The following is a 20,649-nucleotide window of genomic DNA, read 5'->3' as shown; positions in this document are numbered from 1 at the left end:
GGGAAAAGACTATTATGGTAAATGCATTTTTTGTACTAAGGTCACTCAAATCTTTCTTCACTCAGTTAGAGACACACTGACTTTACCACTGTGAATAAGTTCTGAAGATCAAAGTTTCTTCCTCTCTCTCTCTCTCTCTCTCTCTCTCTCTCTCTCTCTCTCTCTTTCTTTCTCTCTCTCTCTCTCTCACACACACACACACCCACCCACACGTCCTCTTAATTCTCTTTTCTAACCAGTGTCAACCAGGAAAGAGATGTAGAGGAGACAGTTTGGGATGTTGACTTGAAAATTTGGAAACAATTTTGTCAAAGGGGTACACCTCTAATTAGTCCCAGCTACTTAGGAGGCTGAGGCAGGAGGATCATAAGTCCAAGACCAGCCTGGGAAACTCGGCAAGACCCTGTCTCAAAATGGAAAAAACAAACAAACAAAACCATAGCTGAGGATGTAGCTAAGTGGTAGAGTGCCGTGGACTGCCTTTGCTTGGGAACCTTTATTTTGTTCTGTTAGGCTTTAAATGAAAGCAGGCCTAAGCCCTCTTGGCTATCATCTACAGAGATTCCTGTGCACTTCTAGAAAAATGTTTCCCTCTGGTGGTGACATTTCTGTTGGTTAGAGAACTTAGACCTGAAACCTAAGCACTGCTAACATACGACACAGAGACTGGCTTATAGATTAGCGCTGCCTATTAATGGTGATTTTTCAATTCACGGTTCATTTTCAGATAATTTGGCTTTTTTACTTTTCTTGCTGTACTTCCATGATTTGTCAGTTCTAAGTGTATTTTTTTCACATTCTAACGTTCTCCACAATTGAAGCATGTATTAAAGCCAGTACAACATGTTTATGAGAAATTCAGAAGTTTTATTTTGGTGGTACTGGATGTTGAACTTGGGCTTACATCCCTGACCCTTTTTAATTTTTATTTTGAGAGAGGCTCTCACTACATTGCCCAGTCTCAAACCTGCAGTCAGGTAGCTGGGATCACAGGTGTGGGCCACCACAGCAAAACTCGTATTTATTTAAATTTTTGTTACAAAGCTGAGACTTAAACCCAGGACCTCACCCATGCTAGGCAAGAGCTCTAGCTCTGATCTATATCCCGAGCTCCAGTAACATATCTAATTGTCAGTGGTTTTTTCCTAGTAGGTACATAAAATAGTAATGCAGCCCTCAGTCAATATGATCTAAATCAATAAAACGAGGCCATGTTGCAACATTTCAAATGCTGTGCTACAGTGTGGTCTCTTTACTTGTCAGGAAATCCCTCCTTATGAAACCAAAGGAGTGATGAGAGCCAGTTTTTCATCCAGAGAAGCAGATAATCACACAGCCTTCATCAGAATAAAGACCAATGCCTCTGACAGCTCAGAGTTCATCATCCTTCCTGTGGAGGTCGAAGTCACAACAGGTCAGTGGAGTCAGGAAAAGCCAAGTTCATTTGTTTTCTTTTCAGTACATCTTACTCTGGCAAAGTGAAAGATAATTGTTTGCTTTTCTTTTTTCCAAGCTCCTGGAATTTATTCCTCAACCGAAATGTTAGATTTTGGTACACTACGAACACAAGGTAAAAAAAATGCCCTGAATGGGATTTAATGCCGGATGGCTCTTCTATACTTTGTAATTCAGCTTTGGAAGTAATTTACCACTGGGTTGAGTGGTCTCGTAAAGATCTCCTTTTGGGGTCTCCCAGCATTCACAAGTCTATATCCCATTCCTCAGGGATGGCATTGCTTACCAGGTGGGACACTAAGGCAGGGCACAGCTTCAGTCTTCTGGTTGGAAGGCAGAAGCAGAAACCCATTTCCTGGGGTCTTACCCCATTTTTCACCCATTCAGTTATGCTGAGTGGTTTTTTTTTTTTTTTTTTTCCTAGTAGTAAAATAAAGGAAATCAAAATTTTTCTTTATATTTGCTTAAATATGAATTATTCAATCTCATTATAGTGATATAATGTTAAAAATTTATCCAAGATGGTCAGAGAAAGAATTCAAATTCTAAAATTGAAAACAACCAAGTAAAGATTTTTATTTTAGGAAAAAGTAAGAGTACTTGTAATTTGGGATTTATTTGGTCCATATGTAATTAAAATCTAGTTGTTTAAGATTGAAGACCACATTTTTTAAAAAATTAGATTTGCTTTTATTGTGGTAATTTTCTATTGTACATTACTAATTTGCTTCATTATGCTTTGCTGGAAAACTAAAAGATTATTAATATCTGAATCTATTAAAGATTATGTTCTGGATTTTTTGTTTTGATTTGTTTTGGGGGCTTGTTTAAGAGGGGCGTTTCTCATCATACACATAGTTCGTATGAGTCGCATGAGTCCTGTCTCATGTTTGTTTTATTAAGGTGAGCATCATTATAATTCACGTTCTAGAATAGCCTCAGTTTGGTATCTCACATGGTAAAGATTCTAACTTGCTATAAAGCACGCCTTTTTAAGAAATATTTCTTTTCTTTTTGACAGATCTACCAAAAGTTTTAAATCTTCATTTATTAAATTCAGGAACAAAAGATGTACCAATAACAGTAAGTTTTTACTTCTTAGTTTATACCCTTTGTTTTTGAACTTAAGATGGGGCTGAATGTAATTAAGTCCCTGCTTTAAAGGCATTCTCCTTTGTGGCGACCTGGCGACTAGTGGACAGCTGGTCTGCCTCTGGTGGCCCAGGAGGAAGGGAAGGTGGCCATCTTGTCCAGGCTGGGCTCCAAGGCTCCCATCCAGGCAGATCTGTAGAAAGGGCCCGTGGCCTGAAGTCCTGGGATCTGTGTGCCCCTGTGGAGGGAAGGTGGATTGTAAGCATCCCATCAGGTGTGGCTGTTGGACTTGAGATCATGGAACCATCTCGGGGCAGGGGAGATTCAGATGAGTTGGAAAGAGCAGTGAAGCCAAGACCTAGTGGAAGGCATGGTAGGACTCTCTTCATGTCCGTCACAGCCCCCTTCCCAACTCGCGGCTGTTGTCGTGACCCTTGTAGCACCTTGTAAAGTAGGGTCCTCTCTTCCCTTCAAACGTGTACATAGAACAAGGGACTTTTGTGCCTTATAATGGAATTGGGTGCATGCCATGAGACAGGTTTAGCCAGGATAAAAACGAGATGTCAAATATTGCTTTGGCCCACAGCCTCTCCCTGATAAGGTCCCCGAGACACACACACAGGGAACAGTGGGACAGGAGAGCCGAGCATTGTTGCACCCTGTGCTAGTGCTCAAAACCTGAATTCAGGAAGCTCTTTAAAAGATCCGTCATGTGAGCCTGGTACCATGTCAGCCACTGGGTGAGCCCACTGCAGTGGAAGCCGAATTCAGAGCTTCTTAAGGATTTGCCTGTTCGTTTTCACATTTTCTGTGTAATATGCCTTCTTCCATTTCACAATTAGTTTTACAATTTTTAGGATGAGCTAGGCAGTGCTTTAAATGCTGGGTTTATTTCTGTTGTTTAATTCCCTTTCAGGGAATTCAGTCTCTAAACATTATAGTCTTTCTAAATATAGGATTATTAATGCAGGTGATTCCAAATATAAATTCCTCACCTGATATTGGACAGGATACCCACTTTAAACCCTCCTAACATCTATAAAAACACCCAGAGGAAGTGGGTTTCCTCAATATTTCCAAAACATTGATGCTCTCTGAGTGACAGAGTAATTTGCTTGACACGTCTTCCAAGGAACGTTTGCGTGAGGTTCCCTTGCTAATTGGTAATAGAAATCACAGATTTACTTATTAATTTTGCCAGTCTCAGCTTGATCAGTGCTTTAGTGAGTCTGTGCACAGATTGTTCAAAGCACAGCTATTTTGTACTCAAGGGTCATTGTCCCTGTTTGCCCACATGCTTTTGTAAGTCATTTCAGGATGTCCTGGACTCTTGAGACTCACTTGAGAGTTACTGAGCTTTAATTGGGTCTGAATGTCGTGAGAAAAGACTCAGACTATATTTAGAGCATGTACAAGCTGCTCTCCTGGGAACCTTGCCGTGTTTCTCCACCTCTCGATTATCTTTGCGTAAGCAGCAATTGGTGACTAATACTAACACAGGTTGTTGTTATGAATGTGTGTGGTACAAGGGAATGCTAAGCCTCCAGAGTAAACCATCTACTTCAGTATTTGAATGTTGTGTTTTGCTTTGGTTTTGGTTCTTTAGAAAATGAGTTTTAACTGATTAAGGTTTGTTTTTATTGATAATGAATGAACAATTGAGACCATTTGTGTAAAACATGGGTTGCCAATTCAATGTTTATTAGTGCAGTCTATTTTAAGGTAATACTGCTTGCAAGCTTCTCCTCTGGTATGGAAAATCTTAAATTGGTGTGTTTCATATGAGAAAACATTTTAGTGAACTATTCTAAGCCCTTCCTACAACAGTGACTATATTTTAGCAAAAACCATTATTTAGTTATTTCTGGTATAATGTTGTCCAGTATGTAACTTTCAAGAAGGGCTGTGGGTGTTACTGACCAACTGCCATTCCAGTGGTTAAACCTGGTGGTTCCAGCACTGTGTTGTGGTCAGTAGCCCAGGTGAAGGAATGAGGAGACAGACCTGCAGGATTCCTCCGCCAGCGGTGAGGCTCTGCAAGGTCATCTCTGACAATTTTTTTGTTGTTGTTGGGGGGGGGGGGGTATTTTGTACTTGGGGTTGAACTCGGGGGCACTGACCACTAAGCCACATCCCCAGCTCTGTTTTGTATTTTATTCAAAGACAGGGTCTCAGTGAGTTGCTTAGCGCCTTGCTGTTGCTGAGGCTCAGCATCCTGAGCTGCTGTGATTTGACCACAAGTTAGCAAAATTAAGTGAATCACAAAGCTTTGTAGATCAATAAAAAAAATACTTGCGCCTTTTGAGAGGTGGGGAGGTGCCCTGAGCACGTGGTAGTTTCCTCAGGCCCACACTCCTGACACCCTGGGATGGCAGGTGACCTGTCTGCTTCCCTCTCTTGGAAAGTGTTAGCAGCATGGCCCATTTGTAGTTTACCTTACAGGTTCAAACTGCTCTGCGCCCTCCCGGGAATGAGGAGATTTGCATTTTAAATGGTTGCTGACAGCAGCAAGCTTAATGATAAGTAAAGAAATTGTTATGAATGAATCATTCAACTCCCAGCCCCAGTCTGAGTTTTAAAAGCAAATGAGAGGCCTTCTCAAAGCAGAACAGGGGAGGCAGAGGGCAGAGTTAAGAGGCCGAGAACTCCAGCACAGGAACTGCAGAGCCACTCAGGATCACCCTGCGCCCAGCGGGAGGTAGGACCAATAATCACAGCACGGTCACCTGATTCCCTGTGATGGCGGACTTGTGCAACGGGGACAGGTCTCTTTCTCCATACTATGAATTCACAAATTCCCTAGGCCCTCAGAGGAAGTTTTTTTTGTTTTGTGTGGGGGTGGGGGCGGTTTGTTTGTTTGCAGTATCAGGAATTGACCCAGGGCCTTGCGCACACTTGGCAAGGCTGTGAAGGGAGGATTTTGATCAAGTCTTGTGTGCAAGGCCCAAGTGTCATGAATGTGTTTGTGCAGTAGGACATTAGGCGAGGCCCCGGCCAGCAAGGAAACCTGGTTTGGTTCTGCCTGTTGCCCAACTATTGAGTATCTCTCCGTGTGGCACGGTGCTCCTCATCAGTAAGCAGGAAAGGGGTGGGCAGTTGAAGCCCCTTCCAGTTGAAAGGCTTTTTGTCAGTGAGGATGATCAAATAACTACCATAAAGTAAATTCATTCTTAAGCATCCTCTTAAAATGCAAGTTTTTACTGGCGTTTTGCTATTTTAGGTTTAGTTTTTGAAAAGGAAGATCTGATGTTCTAAGTGTTCTGTATTCTGGTAGCTCAGCCTTGCCTACACAGCAGAGCCCTCAGTCCGACGGCTGAGCCCTGCACGGGAAGAGAAGGCGCCGGAGCAGTTGGGCCTGCCCTCCGCACACGGGCGCCAGCTCCCGCTTCCCGCGCAGGCCGCTGCTTCAGGAGTCTGCTGTTCCACTTGTGCCGTGGCTTCCTTAAGAGGGACCCTGTCATGACTTGCCTGTGTCACCTTCTCTGATGTACAAATTAAGCCTTCAGTTGAGAGACAAATGCTTTTAATTTACATATGCAGACCCAGTGTATGAGTTTGTCTTCATATTTGTACATTTCCTAGTCTGTCATACTTTTTTCTTCAGGTCTTTAGTTTATTTCATAAAGATACTCTAGTTAAATTACTTTTATAGTTTTATGTAATTTGGTATATTCTATTTAAAGGGTCCACAGAAGTTAAACTTCAGATTTCGATTCTGCTTTACTTTTCTAGTGTGTGTTCCAGTATAGAGCAATGGATTAGAGCAAAATCATACCATATGTATTATATTTTTTCTTTGCAGAGTGTTCGACCTACACCACAAAATGATGCTATAACAGTACACTTTAAACCAATTACATTAAAAGCTTCTGAAAGTAAATACACGAAGGTCGCAAGCATTAGTTTTGATGGTAAGTATTCACCTTTTTCTCTTTAGTAATGGTGGTATTTTGATAAACTATAAAGCATTTATGTTGACATGTTAATATAGAAATCCAGACCGTTTTAATAGTCAGATTTTAAATTATTGGTGAGGTTGTTTTTTCTTAAATCATCACGAACTCTTATCTGATTAGTTCACAAAAGAAAATGCCATAACTCCATAAAGCTAAATCAGTATTAGCAATAGAAAGACATTAGTAAATACATTAGGATTGGCATATTTCATAATAGGCTAATCAGGTATATCTGTTATAATTGGGCTTAATTATGGAGCCATTTGTTTTTGTCCTTAGGAGATGATGTATTTAAATTTCTGAAACATGTTTAAATTTGAGAGCAAAATATTCTTTGTAACATTTTTATGTATTCCCTTTTATAAGCAAACAGTCCTACTGAAGCTAGAATAAAAGCCTCTATGATAGGATTGTCAAATTAGTTGTTTCAAACATATAAAATGTTTTGTCATTTGAAATATTGACTCAACCTAGATGGTAACATTTTTACAGCATTTTTTAATTCAACTGTGAGTTTGCTCTCACAAACTGTTTTGAATGGTGATTTAATGCCTGCTCTAACTGTATTCGTAATTAAATGAGAGTTAAAGCTCTGGGCAGGGTTTTCCTCCCAGGGACCCATGCTCGTGAGGAGCCATAAGCTTCAGCTTTGGCCTTAGGGTAAGCCGGGTCTGCTCCTGTCAGGTGAGATGGTTGGTCACTGGGGGTCTCAGGACTCGGCATGCTCTGCACAGTGTGCCAATGCCCAGGCTTCACCCACCAAGGGTTCCTGGGGGGATCTGGAGCAAGGACACAGACTGCAGGCAGCTGTGGGTTCATCCCAAGGGATCCGTATTAAACAGGAGATGCGCATGTCAGGAAAGCCGTGGGCGGTATGGGCCCCTGGTCACTTGCGAGTCTCTGCTGAGAGATCCCGTCCTTAATCACTGGTGTCAGCATTGGCAGGGACATACTCTCTGCAGAGAAGAGAGTGGCCAGTAGTAACTCTGGAGCCCTGAGAACGTAGAGGACCTGTTCTTGTCGCAAGCCCAAGGAACAGGAGCATGCACGCTGGCCACAGTGGTGCCCTTGGTGCCCCTGGCTCTGCCTGGCAGGGCAGTGAGTTCCCTTTGCAGTGCCCTGTGGACCCCTCTGCAGATGTCTGCATTTAGTTAAGCGCAGTGTCCTTGGTGTTGGCGCTTCTGACATTACACACTTACAGTGTTTCTCTTGGGTTTTACTGTGTTGTTGTTTTGCAGTCCTGGGAACGGAGCCCAGGGCCTCCTGCGAGGTGGGCACGCCTGGCACCGAGTTTTACCCCGGCCCTAAAGCAGGCACATCTTAAAGAAATTGTGTGAAATTAAATACAAAGGAAAAGGATCCTTAAAAACAAATGCTACCTTTATTAAAAGTGGTTTGCAGTATGATGGGAAATTGCCACCACTGCCCAGGTCCCAACCCAAAATACTTCTGTGAGATTGCTGTGGAAGTCAGTCAGGAAATGTGTTTCGTTTAATGTTTGACATTTTCAAAATGTGTATTATGTATGTGACCTCTGTAGTGTTCGCTTACTAAGCAAGCTTCTTTCTCATCAAAAGTCACTCTATAATTTCTAACCAAATTTTCTTGAGATTTTCGACCACTTAATAATGACACCTTGAGATGGCTAAGTAATGGTCCATGTAATCAGCCTTTTATCTCAACAAATAGTGAAAAAATTTAAAGCATCAAGAAATGGCCAATTAGTAAGCAGAAAGAAATGAGGCCTAATGGAGATTTTTAAAAATCTAGAGTCACCATCTGTCAAACACCCCTTCTCTGTTCTTTATTTTGTCTGAAGTTGGATGACACGTTTGCTGAACTCACGTGCCTGAAGTACGTTTTAAGGGCAGAAAGTTGAACACCAACTTCTTTATTTGCTTTGAAGGGCACATCTTCTGGGTACCCACGTTGGGTCCTCTGGCCAGCGTCTGTAATCCCAGGTGGAACTGTGCAGAACTGCCCAGCAGCTGAGTGTCACCTCAGCAGTGAGGGCAGCGGGAGAGTGTGACCCAGGGCAGGAGGGTGTGTCTCCACTTCTGCTCCTCACAGTGCTGACTGATGTGAGAAGCCAGCTCTCCTCCTGACCTTTTCTCACACCACACTGCTTCCTTGGTTTTTATAGCAAGACTGGCCGTACAGGTGCTGCTCGTTCTTTGTCAGGATAGCTGTAAACCAGCAGTTCTCAGTAGGTGACTTTTGGCGCCCTCTAGAGACACTTTGGGTTGTCACAGCTGAAGGGGTGCAACTGACATCCAGCAGGTCAAGGCCCTGCATGGGTTAGACGTCCTTCAGAGCACAAGGTAGCCCCACAGAGAGAACTAGAACAACCCTAGTGTGGAGTCGGAGAGCCCGGGCCTGGGGCTGCAGAGAAGTGGCCCAGACTGCACTTTCCACCCGCAGCCTGGAGTGTTCACTCGCTAAATCCTGCTCTGCTTCGCTCATTACAGGAAAAACAAATTCCCGTTTTATATGAAAAAAATGTGATTCTTTAAATGTTATAAAAGCATTCTATCTGGCAATTTGAAAGCTCACTTTTTCCCCCTTATTTTATCAGTCTACATAAAATCACTCATACTTTGTTAGTTAAGAGTGACAGATTATTTCTTATGCTTCCTTTCAGCTTCAAGGGCAAAAAAACCTTCTCAATTTTCTGGGAAAATAACTGTTAAAGCAAAGGAAAAGAGTTATTCTAAACTTGAAATACCATACCAAGCAGAAGTTTTAGATGGGTGAGTATCTAGAGTTTTTCTAAGCCTGAAATACTCTAACCAAACTGAAGTTCTAGATGTTTGGATTTCTTTTAAAAATAAGCTTTAAATCTTTTTGCTAATCAGTACATTGTTTTCCTACTAAGTAACTTTAGCAAAAATCATACTCAAGTTCACCCAAAGCCAGTAGGATTGTTGTTGAAAAGAACAAACTCAACCATAAAGGAGAACCTCCTTTATTTTATTTATTACTTTCTTAGAATAAAAAGGTAAGTGGGATGATACGATTTTTGTTAAAATGAAGATTCAGTGATTCATACATGAATCTGTGGGTTTTTAAAAATATTTAAATCATTTGAACCATTTTCTTTTGTCATTCCTTTTGTGACATATATTACTGAAATATTACAGTACTTGGAACAGTCATTTATGTTCCTTTATAAACTCATAAATTCTTCTAGAATTATAACCTTTTATAAATGAGCAGTAACATGTAATTCATTTTCTTATTAACTTTAACCAATTAATGTTCAATATACAGCTTAATAGGTGTTCATTTTAACAAAGCTAGTTGCAGTTTCAATGCCAAATAGAATTTTTTCAAAGTAGATTAAAGCCTTTCTGTTGATACATTCTTGATTCTTATTTCTTCATTCATATGATTCACTAGAGAATAGTTCTTTGTATTACATTTCATTATTTTGCGAGCTAATTTTGTTTTAAATCTTATGGTCATTAAATAACACATAGTCCTCAATGCTAATGTAAATTACTGCCCACAACAAACGAACTTAGATTTTAAATCAGCACAGGGAAATGAAAGTGACTTGTTTTGTCTGTTTTCTTCACATAGCTACTTGGGATTTGATCACGCTGCGACATTATTTCACATCCGAGACAGTCCTGCTGACCCCGTCGAGAGGCCGGTTTACCTTACCAACACTTTCAGTTTTGCCATCCTCATACACGATGTGCTGCTGCCAGAAGAAGCCAAAGCAATGTTTGAAGTGTGTCCGGGACTCTTGAGGCTTTGCTGTTCCTGCTCCGCCAGCTCGATGATCCTGACACTGTCTCTCTCCCTCGTTTCTAGGTCCACAACTTCAGCAAGCCGGTCTTGATCCTTCCTAACGAGTCAGGATACATCTTCACCCTGCTTTTTCTGCCGTCCACATCATCCCTGCACATAGATAACAACATTTTACTTATCACCAATGCTTCTAAATTTCATTTACCTGTGCGGGTTTACACAGGCTTTCTAGATGTAAGTATGTTTTCTACCTTTGACATGTAGACTTCCCAGCGGTCTTCTGTGTCTTCAGATCTCATTAGGCAGTTGCGCTGCCCTCTCCCGTGTTTTGCTATTATCTGTGCCCTACATGTTGATCCGGTTCCTTCCTCGTCAGTGCAGTACAGTAGCCCCTGCCTTCATCCAGGGAGGATACCTTCCAAGACCCTAGGACTGCATGAAGCCAAGGATGACACTGAATCCCATACTGTCATCCTTCGTTATCTGAGGGGGGATTGGTCCCAAAATGCCTTGAAGATGACGGAATCCACTGGTGCGCAAGTCCCTTACGTAAAATGGCGTAGTACTTTTATGTAACCTGTGAAGTCTTTGGCTGTGAAACCCATAGGCTGGGCCAGCCGGTTGTGTATACTGAATTTTCTTATACATATATACATATAACCCATGGTGAAGTTTAATTTATAAAATCAGGCACAAGAGATGACAAGAATAGCAAATAGTAAAATAGAACCATCAGTACAATATACTGGGAGAATCAAGTGTTACTTTCCGCTTTTCACCTGAGGGCTGCACCGTGCCGCTTCTCTTTGGCGTATCTGACGTGCTAGCATCACGTTGGTATACAACTCTTACACTTGGGGGCTCTTAGTAAGTAAAGTAAAGGGTCCTTAAGCACAGCCACTATGCCACCAAAGCAGTTGGTCTGATGACCAGGATAGTGGAGTAGCTAACAGGCAGATGACACACACAGGGCGGATACACTGGACAGAGGGACACTCGCACCCCAGACAGGACAGCACAGATCATCGCACTGCTCAGAGTGACGCATAGTTAAAAACTTAGGAATTGTTTCTTTCTGGAGTTTTTAAAGAATATTTTTGTATTACAGTTGTCTGGTCTGTCCCCATGATAGGGTTGAGTCCTCTAGGCTTCATCTCCACTTAGATTTTTTCCATATTCTGCTTTCTCTCAATTTTGCTTCTAAATTGTTGTGGTTGGAATCCTAAAAAGGAACTAAATGGAAGGAAAATGCCAGGTAGGGAGAAATAGTACAAGGAGGACAAAGAGGTAACGTTGTAGGGACGTGGTGACCAAAGTCAGGAAATACCAGGACAGAGAGGAGAACCAGGGTAAAGAAGAAAATAAGATGGTAAAGTCGTACCATCGGGAGAGGCTTCGTGGTAAAACACAAAGAACACAGCTCTTCCCAACGCAGGAACAGACGACAGAAAAATCAGGGCTTCCTGGGCATGAGCAAGGAAAAAGAAGTTTAGATGCGAGGTCACACGGTCAGGAGAGACGCCCAGAGAGTCAGGCTGTACAGCAGCTCGGTCCTGCGGGAAGTCAGTGTCAGCCAGCCTTGGCGGTGCAGGGCCAGGACTCCTTCAGTGACTGCCTAACCATCCGACTTGTAATCACAGTGCCTGCCGAGACCCCAGACTTTTTGCCTGGTCCCCAGGGGCTGCACTTAATCTCTGCTGACGCCTGAGCTTTTGTGCGCACGTGTAGACGTGGTACTATTTCTATGTCTTAATGCAGTCGCTTCCTGTCGGTAACGTTCTGGTACGTGAATGTGGTTCTGTGTTTCATCCAGTTCTTTTATTCCTTTCCAGTACTTTGTATTGCCCCCCAAAATAGAGGAACGTTTCATAGATTTTGGAGTTCTGAGTGCTACAGAAGCAAGTAATATTTTATTTGCAATTATAAACAGCAATCCAATTGAGGTAAAAAAAAATTGTCTTTATTCTAAATCACATTTAAGGATTTTATGCTTATGTTGAAATAATCACTTTCGAATTTTCTTTTTTAAGCTTGCTATAAAAAGTTGGCATATCATAGGAGATGGTTTGTCCATAGAACTTGTAGCTACAGAAAGAGGCAATAGAACTACAATAATTTCAAACCTTCCAGAGTTGGAAAAATCCTCTTTATCTGACCAGTCATCAGTAAGTAAGCCTTCTTATTGTTTCCTTAAACTGAGCTGAATATCTAAACTGCAGATGAAAGACCATTGCTGTCACATACTCAGCCAATGATTTCACATCATTGGTTATTTGACATTGAAAAGCCCTATGGATAATCTGCTTTAGCCCTCCCCTGTTCCAATGAGGGCACTGAATCCCAAAGGGACTGAGCTGCACCTTGTCACAAAAACCTGTAGAGCAAGCAAAATTTATCTTTCTGTAATACAGGTGTCATTGCAGGAGACATTCTCATGGGCACTAAGCTGACCCTTTGTCAGGTGTACTGGGAGAGACCCCTGAGTATTGAAAGAAGGCATCTTCAGCCAGCAGTAGCTCTGACCAGTGTTGCACTGCCTAGAAGGGGTAGCTGTGAAGCAGACCTGTGGGTCCCTTTGAGACTCTTCCCTCGACTTTTATTCTATGTCATAAGCATGTACAGCTCCAAACAAGAAAAACAGTCTCGCCCTCATGCCAGCTGAAGGGGACCAGGAGTTTGTACCTACTGAGAAAAGAATCAGTAGAACCACCTTCTAGGGGAAGGAGCCTCGGGTGCCTTATCTGCAGGCTGGAATAGAAGTTCTCGGGCAGTTTTACAGGAGGAAAGTTGATGTCCTTATGCCCAGAGTGTCGACTCACTTCCCTGGGTGCCATGGGTTTGGTGTTGACACAGCGCATTTTCAGCAGCTGTGAAGACACTGCATAGCTACATGAGAACCCGAACCTCAGTCCCATGTGCCCTTCACTAAAGTGACTGAAGGGCCGCTCAAGGCTGGAGCCCGGAAACACAGGTGGTGAGGGAGGAGCTCTGCGGCAGGAGGACCACACACCCTCGGGTGGCAGCCACCTCCTCACTGGCTCACGGGACATTAAGGGATGGGTGGTGTCACGCAGGACGTTCTGGTAATGCAGGGCGGCTAGAAGCCACCTGATTCCCAAGCCTTGCTGTCCACTTCGTGGGCATCTTGAACATGCCGGCTAATGAGTGGCGTCATTTTTACTACATGCAGGTAATGTTAGCTTCAGGCTATTTTGCAGTCTTCAGAGTCAAACTTACTGCAAAAAAACTGGAAGGGATTCACGATGGAGCCATACAGATCACAACAGACTATGAGGTAAGGATTTTCTTGGGGATTTACATCAGTGGGGGTTTTCTGAGTGATTCAGTCCCTTTTATCTTGTATGTTTATTTTTAACTGATATTAAAAAATTGTTTAGGGGCTAGGGTTGTGTGACCCAGTGGTAGAACATTTGCCTAGCATGCGTGAGGCACTCTGTTCAAACCCCAGCACCACTTACAACTAAATAAACCAAATAAAGGTATTGTGTCCATCTGCAACTAAAAATATTTTTTAATTGTTTATATTTATGAGGCCTTTTGTTTTTATAGAAACAGAGAACTAAATTTACTCAGTTGACCAGTTTTGTTTCTTTATAAACTGAGCTTTTGAGAATCATTTACAGAAGATATTCATTCACTCTGATAAAACCCAAAGCTCCTAACCAAAAAAGCAACTTTAGAAAAGTGTCCTTGGCACCTATAGTCTCTTGATAGAGCCCTGCTTACAGAGGCACAGGCGCTGCCCAGAGCCCACCTGACCCCTGAGCTGGAGAGCGCAGTTCCTGATGCAGTCATAAACGTCCTCCTATGTGACCTTCCCAAAAGGAGGCTGCAGTCAGGATATGTCTGCATTCCATGCCTCACATTTCTATTTACAGGAGCCCTCCTCAGGCGAGAGACAAAGAGATGAGTGGACTTTTAAAAGATTCTTTGTGGGGTTCATGTCTCAGTCAACAATGTCGAGTGAATGTGTTACTGCTGCACCTAAATACTTGCAATGTAATAGCTGCAAGCTCTTTTGAAATCAGACACTTGGATTCAACCCGTTGCCTGCCCTGACCTTCTATGTGTGTTTAACAGCACAACTCCCACCTGAGAGAAATCTCATTGCAAAATAAACAGAATTGGCCACTTAATAAGTGATTTGCTGGGAGTTTGTCAAATTAATTACCTCAAAAAGTAAGAAATACTTACTTGCCATTCATGGTAGAAAAAAGTACATTTCAGAATTAAGACAAGTTTTTGTCACATGGACGAAAATAAGAATTAAGAGTATATCCCGGGGCTGGGGTTGCAGCTCAGTGGTAGAGCGCTTGCCTGGCATATGTGAGGCACTGGGTTCAGTTCTCAGCACCACATACAGAGAAATAAATAAAATAAAGATCCATCGACAACTTAAAAAAATGTGTGTGTGTGTGTGTGTGTGTGTGTGTGTGTGTATAAATAAAAGAGTGAATATGCTCGCCCAGCACTGTGGGACACGCACACCTGTGTCACCCCAGCTATGTGGATGGCTTAGGCAGGAGGAATGCAAGTTGGAGACCGGCCTAGGGAATTTACAGTGAATATCGTCCTGTGTCACTCTACCAGTAACCCGTTGGTGATGCTAATGGAGCGTGTTTTGGGGTTCTAACACTAGAATGTTCGACTCTTTTTTTGTTGTTGTAGGAGAATTGAATCCAGGATGCTCTTCCACTGAGCTACCTTTTAATTTTTATTTTAAGGCAGGGCCTCAGTAGGTTGCCCAGGCTGGCCTCAAACTTGCCATCCTCCTGCCTCAGCCTCTTGAGTAGCTGGGATTATAGGCGCACACCTCTGTGTTCAGCCAGTATCTGTTTTTGTATATAAAAAGTATAGAGCTGTGTAACTAAAACCTGCTAGATTTTTATATGCATTGTTTTAGGGGTACAATGAGACCTTACTTTTTAAAACTAATAATCTTCAAAATACTTGTATTCTGAAAATTTTGTCTTTATTCCTTCCTCATTGTTTAGTCTTGCTCATTATGTTTTCATTGAATTACTGAGTAGTACATGGAAATTTATTATATTTTATGGAGAACATTTGGACAGATTAAACAGTATCTGGAGGTGATTTTAATATTGGTTTTGAGCTGATTATTGCCAGTATGAGTCTCCAGAATGAGTTTTATTTTTGTAGCCACCAAGCAAGGCCATGCCTGTCCAGGTCCCCCGACTCCCGCTCACTCGCTGTGCTCTGCCTCTTCATTCCACAGATCCTCACCATTCCTGTGAAGGCTGTGATCGCCGTGGGCTCGCTGACCTGCTTCCCGAAGCATATGGTTCTTCCTCCTTCCTTCCCAGTAAGACACTTAATTTACAGTTGTTTTCTTGCTAATTTTTTTTCCTTAGCCTTTACCTCTGGGTTTCTAGGACTCAACAGTTGTTACAAGGTAAGATTGAACCCGGTTCTTTAGAAGAGGAATAAGAAATAGTCCCTTCCCTCAAAACGCGTTCTGCCTAGGAACGGAGGTGGACCCTGGCTCAGGGATGTGCCACAGTCGCCCTAAGAACAGCCACGAGAGCTGTGAGAAGCGCACGTCTGACCCCCGGTGCCTGTGAGCCGGCCTGCAACTTCCGGCTGGAGTGGACGGGGTGGGAGGGCAGAAGTGCAAAGGCCATGAACTCTGAGTGGGCTCAGGCAGCTGTGAGGCGTCCAGCTTAGAAAGATGGACAGAAGTCTCAAGATAGAATGGCATGCTCGGGCCATAGCATGAAGAAAGTAAACGCGTTATGCGCAGGGGAATCCAGAGTTTTGAGCAGAGGGTTAACGTCAGGGCTGAACTGTGAAGATCGTCTCTGAGGTGGAAGGAAATGCCGATCCCTGTGCAAGTGACGGTGGAGTGTTAGGGCCCCAGAGACTGGCGGGGTCCACGGGAGGGGTGCACAGGTGAGCCAGGCCGTGCAGAGGCGGGCAGCCCTTCTGCCTCCAGGACCTGCTGCCTCCGCATAGACGCCCCTCCTCTCCCTCCAGACAGCTACATGTCTTCCCGAGATGGTCCCATTGTTGTCTCCTTTCCAGAAGTTTCCTCCCCCTGCTTCTGTTTTAAAGCCATGTCCTTTCAACTTTAATTGGTGCACTCTTTTTTTAAAAAATTTGTTCTTTTAGCTGTACATGACAGTAGGGTGTGTTTTGACATATTGAACGTACACGGAATGTAACTTCCCATTCCTGTGGTTGTATGTGATGTGGAGTGTCACGAGTCGTGTGTTCATATAAGGACCTGGGAAAGTTCTTTCCTATTCGTTCCACTGTCCTTTAAAGGTGCACCTTGTTCCAGAAGGACAGTTACAGACTGGTGCTGATAAAATGAGGTCAGAATGTCACTATATGCCATCCAAATAATTTCCAGACTTAATCAGTTTGTATTTAGCTTAATAAAAATTGTTTAGCCACACATATGTAGCCAATTTTAAAAAACTCATTTCCAAACAACACTATTCTGCTTTCTTAATGCTAAAAAAAGGTATTGCCCACCTAGATTACATTCACCAGGAAGTATTCCTTCTTTGATTGCATCAAAGCCCAATAAGGTTGAACATTTCATCATGAATAAGTACAAATGCCTAACAGTATATTCACATAGGCAGGCCTGCATAAATGTGTGTGTGATTGTGCACATAAAATTGGATAGAGGGGCCGGACAGAGTGGCACACACCTGTAATCCCAGCAGCTCAGGAGGCTGAGGCAGGAGGATCACAAGTTTAAAACCAACTCAGCAAAATCAAGGCCCTAAACAACTCAGTCTCTATTTCGAGACCCTGTCTCTAAGTAGAATACAAAATAGGGCCAGGAATGTGATTCAGTGGTCGGGTGTCCCCAAGTTCAGTCCCCAGAACCCCCCAAAATAAAAAATTGGATATAGGAAACACACACACACTAAAACCTTTATTTCTGAACTGAATCAGTATTATTTTCAGTTCCTTTGTTGACTGTGATCAAAATGTTTTAGGTGTGTTTACAGGTTAGGGAGTCCAAAGACTCCTGAAGATTGTTTTACCCCTCTAGATAACATTAGTTGTCCTACGTGATTCTAGAACATTTTGGAATTCTCTCTCATAGTCCTCAATATTGTGCAATAACTATCTCATTACCAGTTGGTCCTCCCAGTGCGACTGAGGCCTCTAGGAAAGGACGGGCATTGTCCCCTGAGGCAGGTGCTGCCTGAGGTAGATTAGATTCTACATGGGTGAAGGAACAGAATGGTGGGGAGGGGACAGAGGTGAGAGACCCTCCAGGCCACCAACTGAACTGTGCCTGCGCATCCTAGAGAGGTCACACGGACAGGGCAGGGATAGGTCACTGGAGGAGTCAGAACTCCGAGAACAGGGAGAAGACAAAAAAGGAGGAGGCGCGGTCTCTGGAGGATGGCACAGCGCCGTGAGGTGGGGAACCTAAGTTCAGAGTTGAGCTCCTTAAAGATGTAAATGTTGAGCTAACAGGTGGGGCACATTTCAGCTTGGATCGTAATTCAAGCTTCCCCTTTCTGTCATTCCTTTCATACTGTCTGTATGTTGAACTCTTGACTCAGTGATTTATCCAGAAGAGCTTGTTCTCTCTCCAGTTACTTTCTTAGCCAGCCATCTCCTGAAGCTTTGCTTAAATCCTGGAAGGGAACTGGGGTGGGTCAGTGGTAGAGCACTTGCCTAGCCACCAAAAAACAAAGATGTAAAATCCCAGAAGAGGGTAATCAGTTCAGGCAATGACAGGTGACACAGAGAAAAGGTCCATAGGTGGAGTAAAGAGGAAGGATCTGGAAGGATCTCTGTAAAAATAGGGCATCAATTTTGAGCTGTTGAGGTCACACTTTCAATGTCTTTAGATGATCTCAGGACCAAACGTTTTCTTGCAATTACAAATTTACAATCTCTTTGTCAGAGGAAGGATGGAAACAGTATCTCAGAACAAACATTTCAAGAAACTTAGTGTTTAATACTTTCTATTCTGGTAGACTTGTGAAAGGAAACTTTGTGTCTGTTACCTGTTCCGATCCCACCACATGCCTGAGAGATGGAGAGGGAGAGGGAGCACATCACCAGGGACTGTCCTGAGGGTCTTCCCATCTCAGCCCATGGACCCTGCCCTCTGGGGTCCTTCTGATGTGTTTTCTCGCTGGCCTGGACATGAGAACTGTTGGGCCCAGCGTCACTGTCATTCAGCTGTCTACCTGTGCGTTCCCTTAACTACAGTATCTTTTAATACTGAATGTTAAAAAAGTGCATTTGTCATTTTAGAGACTTCTTTAAATGGATAAGAATCATGTGTGCAAAAAAATATAATTCCATGTTCACCAAAAGAAAGTATATGATTGTAATATTTTTATTGAGGACTATTGAAATCATTTTAAATTTAAAATTTGACACAAAAATAACAAGAAACTTGCAGCTGGTAAGGATAGTCATTGATTTTTTTTTTTTTTTTGGCAATTTAATCTGTATGCTGCTTTGATAAGATACATGATAACCTATATTTTTTAAAGATATCTAATTTCTCTTTTGATAGTTCAAGCAATACTTTTATTTTTTTAAAAGACATTCTTTTAAGGGAAAAAAAAGTGTGTTTTTGTCTTGTTTGGCTTTTGGTTGTGGGATTCAGTTATTTTGGGGCAGCCTCGCCTCAGTGTTAACCAGCCTTGCCTTGCCCGCTGAGAGTACTGTCCCCCAGCTGTTCTGTCTGCCTGGTAGGCTTCCTCAGTGCGTCAGCATGAGGCCGAGTGTTAGTTCCTTCTCAAGACTCCTCCCTGAAGTGTCTTGGTAAAATGCCGGAACCACAGCAACAGTGACCTGGGGTGTTTTGGTGGGGCTTTTGTTTTTGGTTTCTCTCAATTATAAATTTAGAAATTATCAGTTGATGACTGTCTTTTGGGCTGTGGTTTCCTGGAAATATGCTTATCGGCTCTAAAGTGTGTGATCTTCAGAAAATCAGACATATACAGCTGACTTTGAGTTTTCTTTCTTCTTTTTTTCCTTCAGGGGAAAATAGTTCATCAAAGTTTAAATATTATGAATTCCTTCTCACAGAAGGTAAAGATACAACAAATACAATCTTTGTCAGAAGATGTGCGATTTTACTACAGACGATTGCGGGGTAACAGGGAAGACCTGGAGCCGGGGAAGAAGTCAAAGGTTTGGAAACACCACCTTGAGATGCCCCGAGCCTGCTTGTTTCTGTGGCCTTCCGTGTCTGGGGAGTCATGGTTCTCCTGTGCCTCTTTGTAGATTGCAAACGTTTACTTTGACCCTGGACTGCAGTGTGGGGATCATTGCTATGTCGGCTTGCCTTTCCTATCCAAATGTAAGTCACCTTGCGGCTCCTCTCCCACCTTCACTGCCCCAGAGACACTCTTTCCATAAAAGGCTGCCACTTTCAAAGTCCATCCCTGCGTTTGGAACATGGAAGCCTTTGAAGGGAAATGAGCTAGCGGGTGGCGTGTGGCGCGAGTCCTCAACCTGATCTCCTTGTCCTAGCTGAACCCAAGGTGCAGCCTGGAGTGGCCATGCAGGAGGACGTGTGGGATTCGGACTGGGATTCCCACCAGAGCCTGTTCAAAGCCTGGATGGCAGTAAAGGAGAGTTCAGGCCACAGGTGAGTGGGTTTTCACTGAGCATTTTAGCAGTCTTCACAGATTGAAAGCATGACTTTCTGAATGTCACTGTATTTTTCCACGAGGTTATTTCACTGTATAGCTAAGAAAATAGGCCTGATCTCCAGAAGGTTGTTAGGGAGGCATCTTAAATTACCACAACTCAGAAATAAACACACTGCCTCTTTTCTCCTTTCTCCTCTGCCTTAGACACTTTCTTAAAGTCAAAGAAATTATCCGAAATTGTCTTTATGTAGGAAACTACATAAAGTGTTCCCCTTGGGCATGGTCATTTGCATAAGAAAGCAAGTTCTTACCTGCCACTGGCCTGTGAAAGACAAAGAAAGCATTCCTGGCTTCACTTCCAGGGCAGGAGACCTAGTGTGTGTTCCTTTCCAAGTGCTGGGTTGTTGCGGGGCATACAGGGCCCAGGTCAGATGGCTCCCCATTGTGTCTTTGGCAGACAGAAAATGTGCTGATGACAGCCAGACATGGAGGCACACATCTGTAATCCCAGAGACTCGGGGGGCTGAGGCAGGAGGATGGAAAGTTGGAAGTCAGCCTTGGCAACTTAGACCTTGTCTCAAAATTTTAAAGAATAAATAAATAGAACTGGGGGTGTGTGGCTCAGTGGTAGAGCACCCCTGAGTTCAGTCCCCAGTACTGGAAAAAAAAGAGAAACTCTTGAAAATGTGCTCAGGGCAAATCAGTACCACATCTGAATTCAGCAGAAAGGCATACTTATTTGTTGATATAGAAATCTG

The 20,649-nt window shown here is 43.0% G+C and overlaps 1 protein-coding gene across 1 annotated transcript in view; it reads left to right on the top strand.

Annotated features, from left to right (window-relative positions):
* Positions 1-20,649, top strand: part of Tmem131 (transmembrane protein 131) — a 155,769-nt gene that overhangs the window by 99,962 nt on the left and 35,158 nt on the right. The window contains exons 9-22 of the mRNA XM_047522346.1: positions 1,264-1,414; positions 1,514-1,570; positions 2,477-2,538; positions 6,350-6,458; positions 9,145-9,253; positions 10,086-10,239; positions 10,323-10,493; positions 12,092-12,202; positions 12,290-12,424; positions 13,450-13,554; positions 15,517-15,603; positions 19,275-19,427; positions 19,521-19,596; positions 19,770-19,887. Of these exons, the coding sequence (XP_047378302.1) occupies positions 1,264-1,414; positions 1,514-1,570; positions 2,477-2,538; positions 6,350-6,458; positions 9,145-9,253; positions 10,086-10,239; positions 10,323-10,493; positions 12,092-12,202; positions 12,290-12,424; positions 13,450-13,554; positions 15,517-15,603; positions 19,275-19,427; positions 19,521-19,596; positions 19,770-19,887 (1,598 nt within the window). The remainder of the gene's footprint in view (positions 1-1,263; positions 1,415-1,513; positions 1,571-2,476; positions 2,539-6,349; positions 6,459-9,144; positions 9,254-10,085; positions 10,240-10,322; positions 10,494-12,091; positions 12,203-12,289; positions 12,425-13,449; positions 13,555-15,516; positions 15,604-19,274; positions 19,428-19,520; positions 19,597-19,769; positions 19,888-20,649) is intronic.

This window comes from Sciurus carolinensis, chromosome 13, assembly GCF_902686445.1.
Source record: "Sciurus carolinensis chromosome 13, mSciCar1.2, whole genome shotgun sequence".
Lineage (NCBI taxonomy): Eukaryota > Metazoa > Chordata > Mammalia > Rodentia > Sciuridae > Sciurus > Sciurus carolinensis.
The sequence above is the reverse complement of the archived record's forward strand: the minus strand, read 5'-3'. Positions and strand labels throughout refer to the sequence as shown.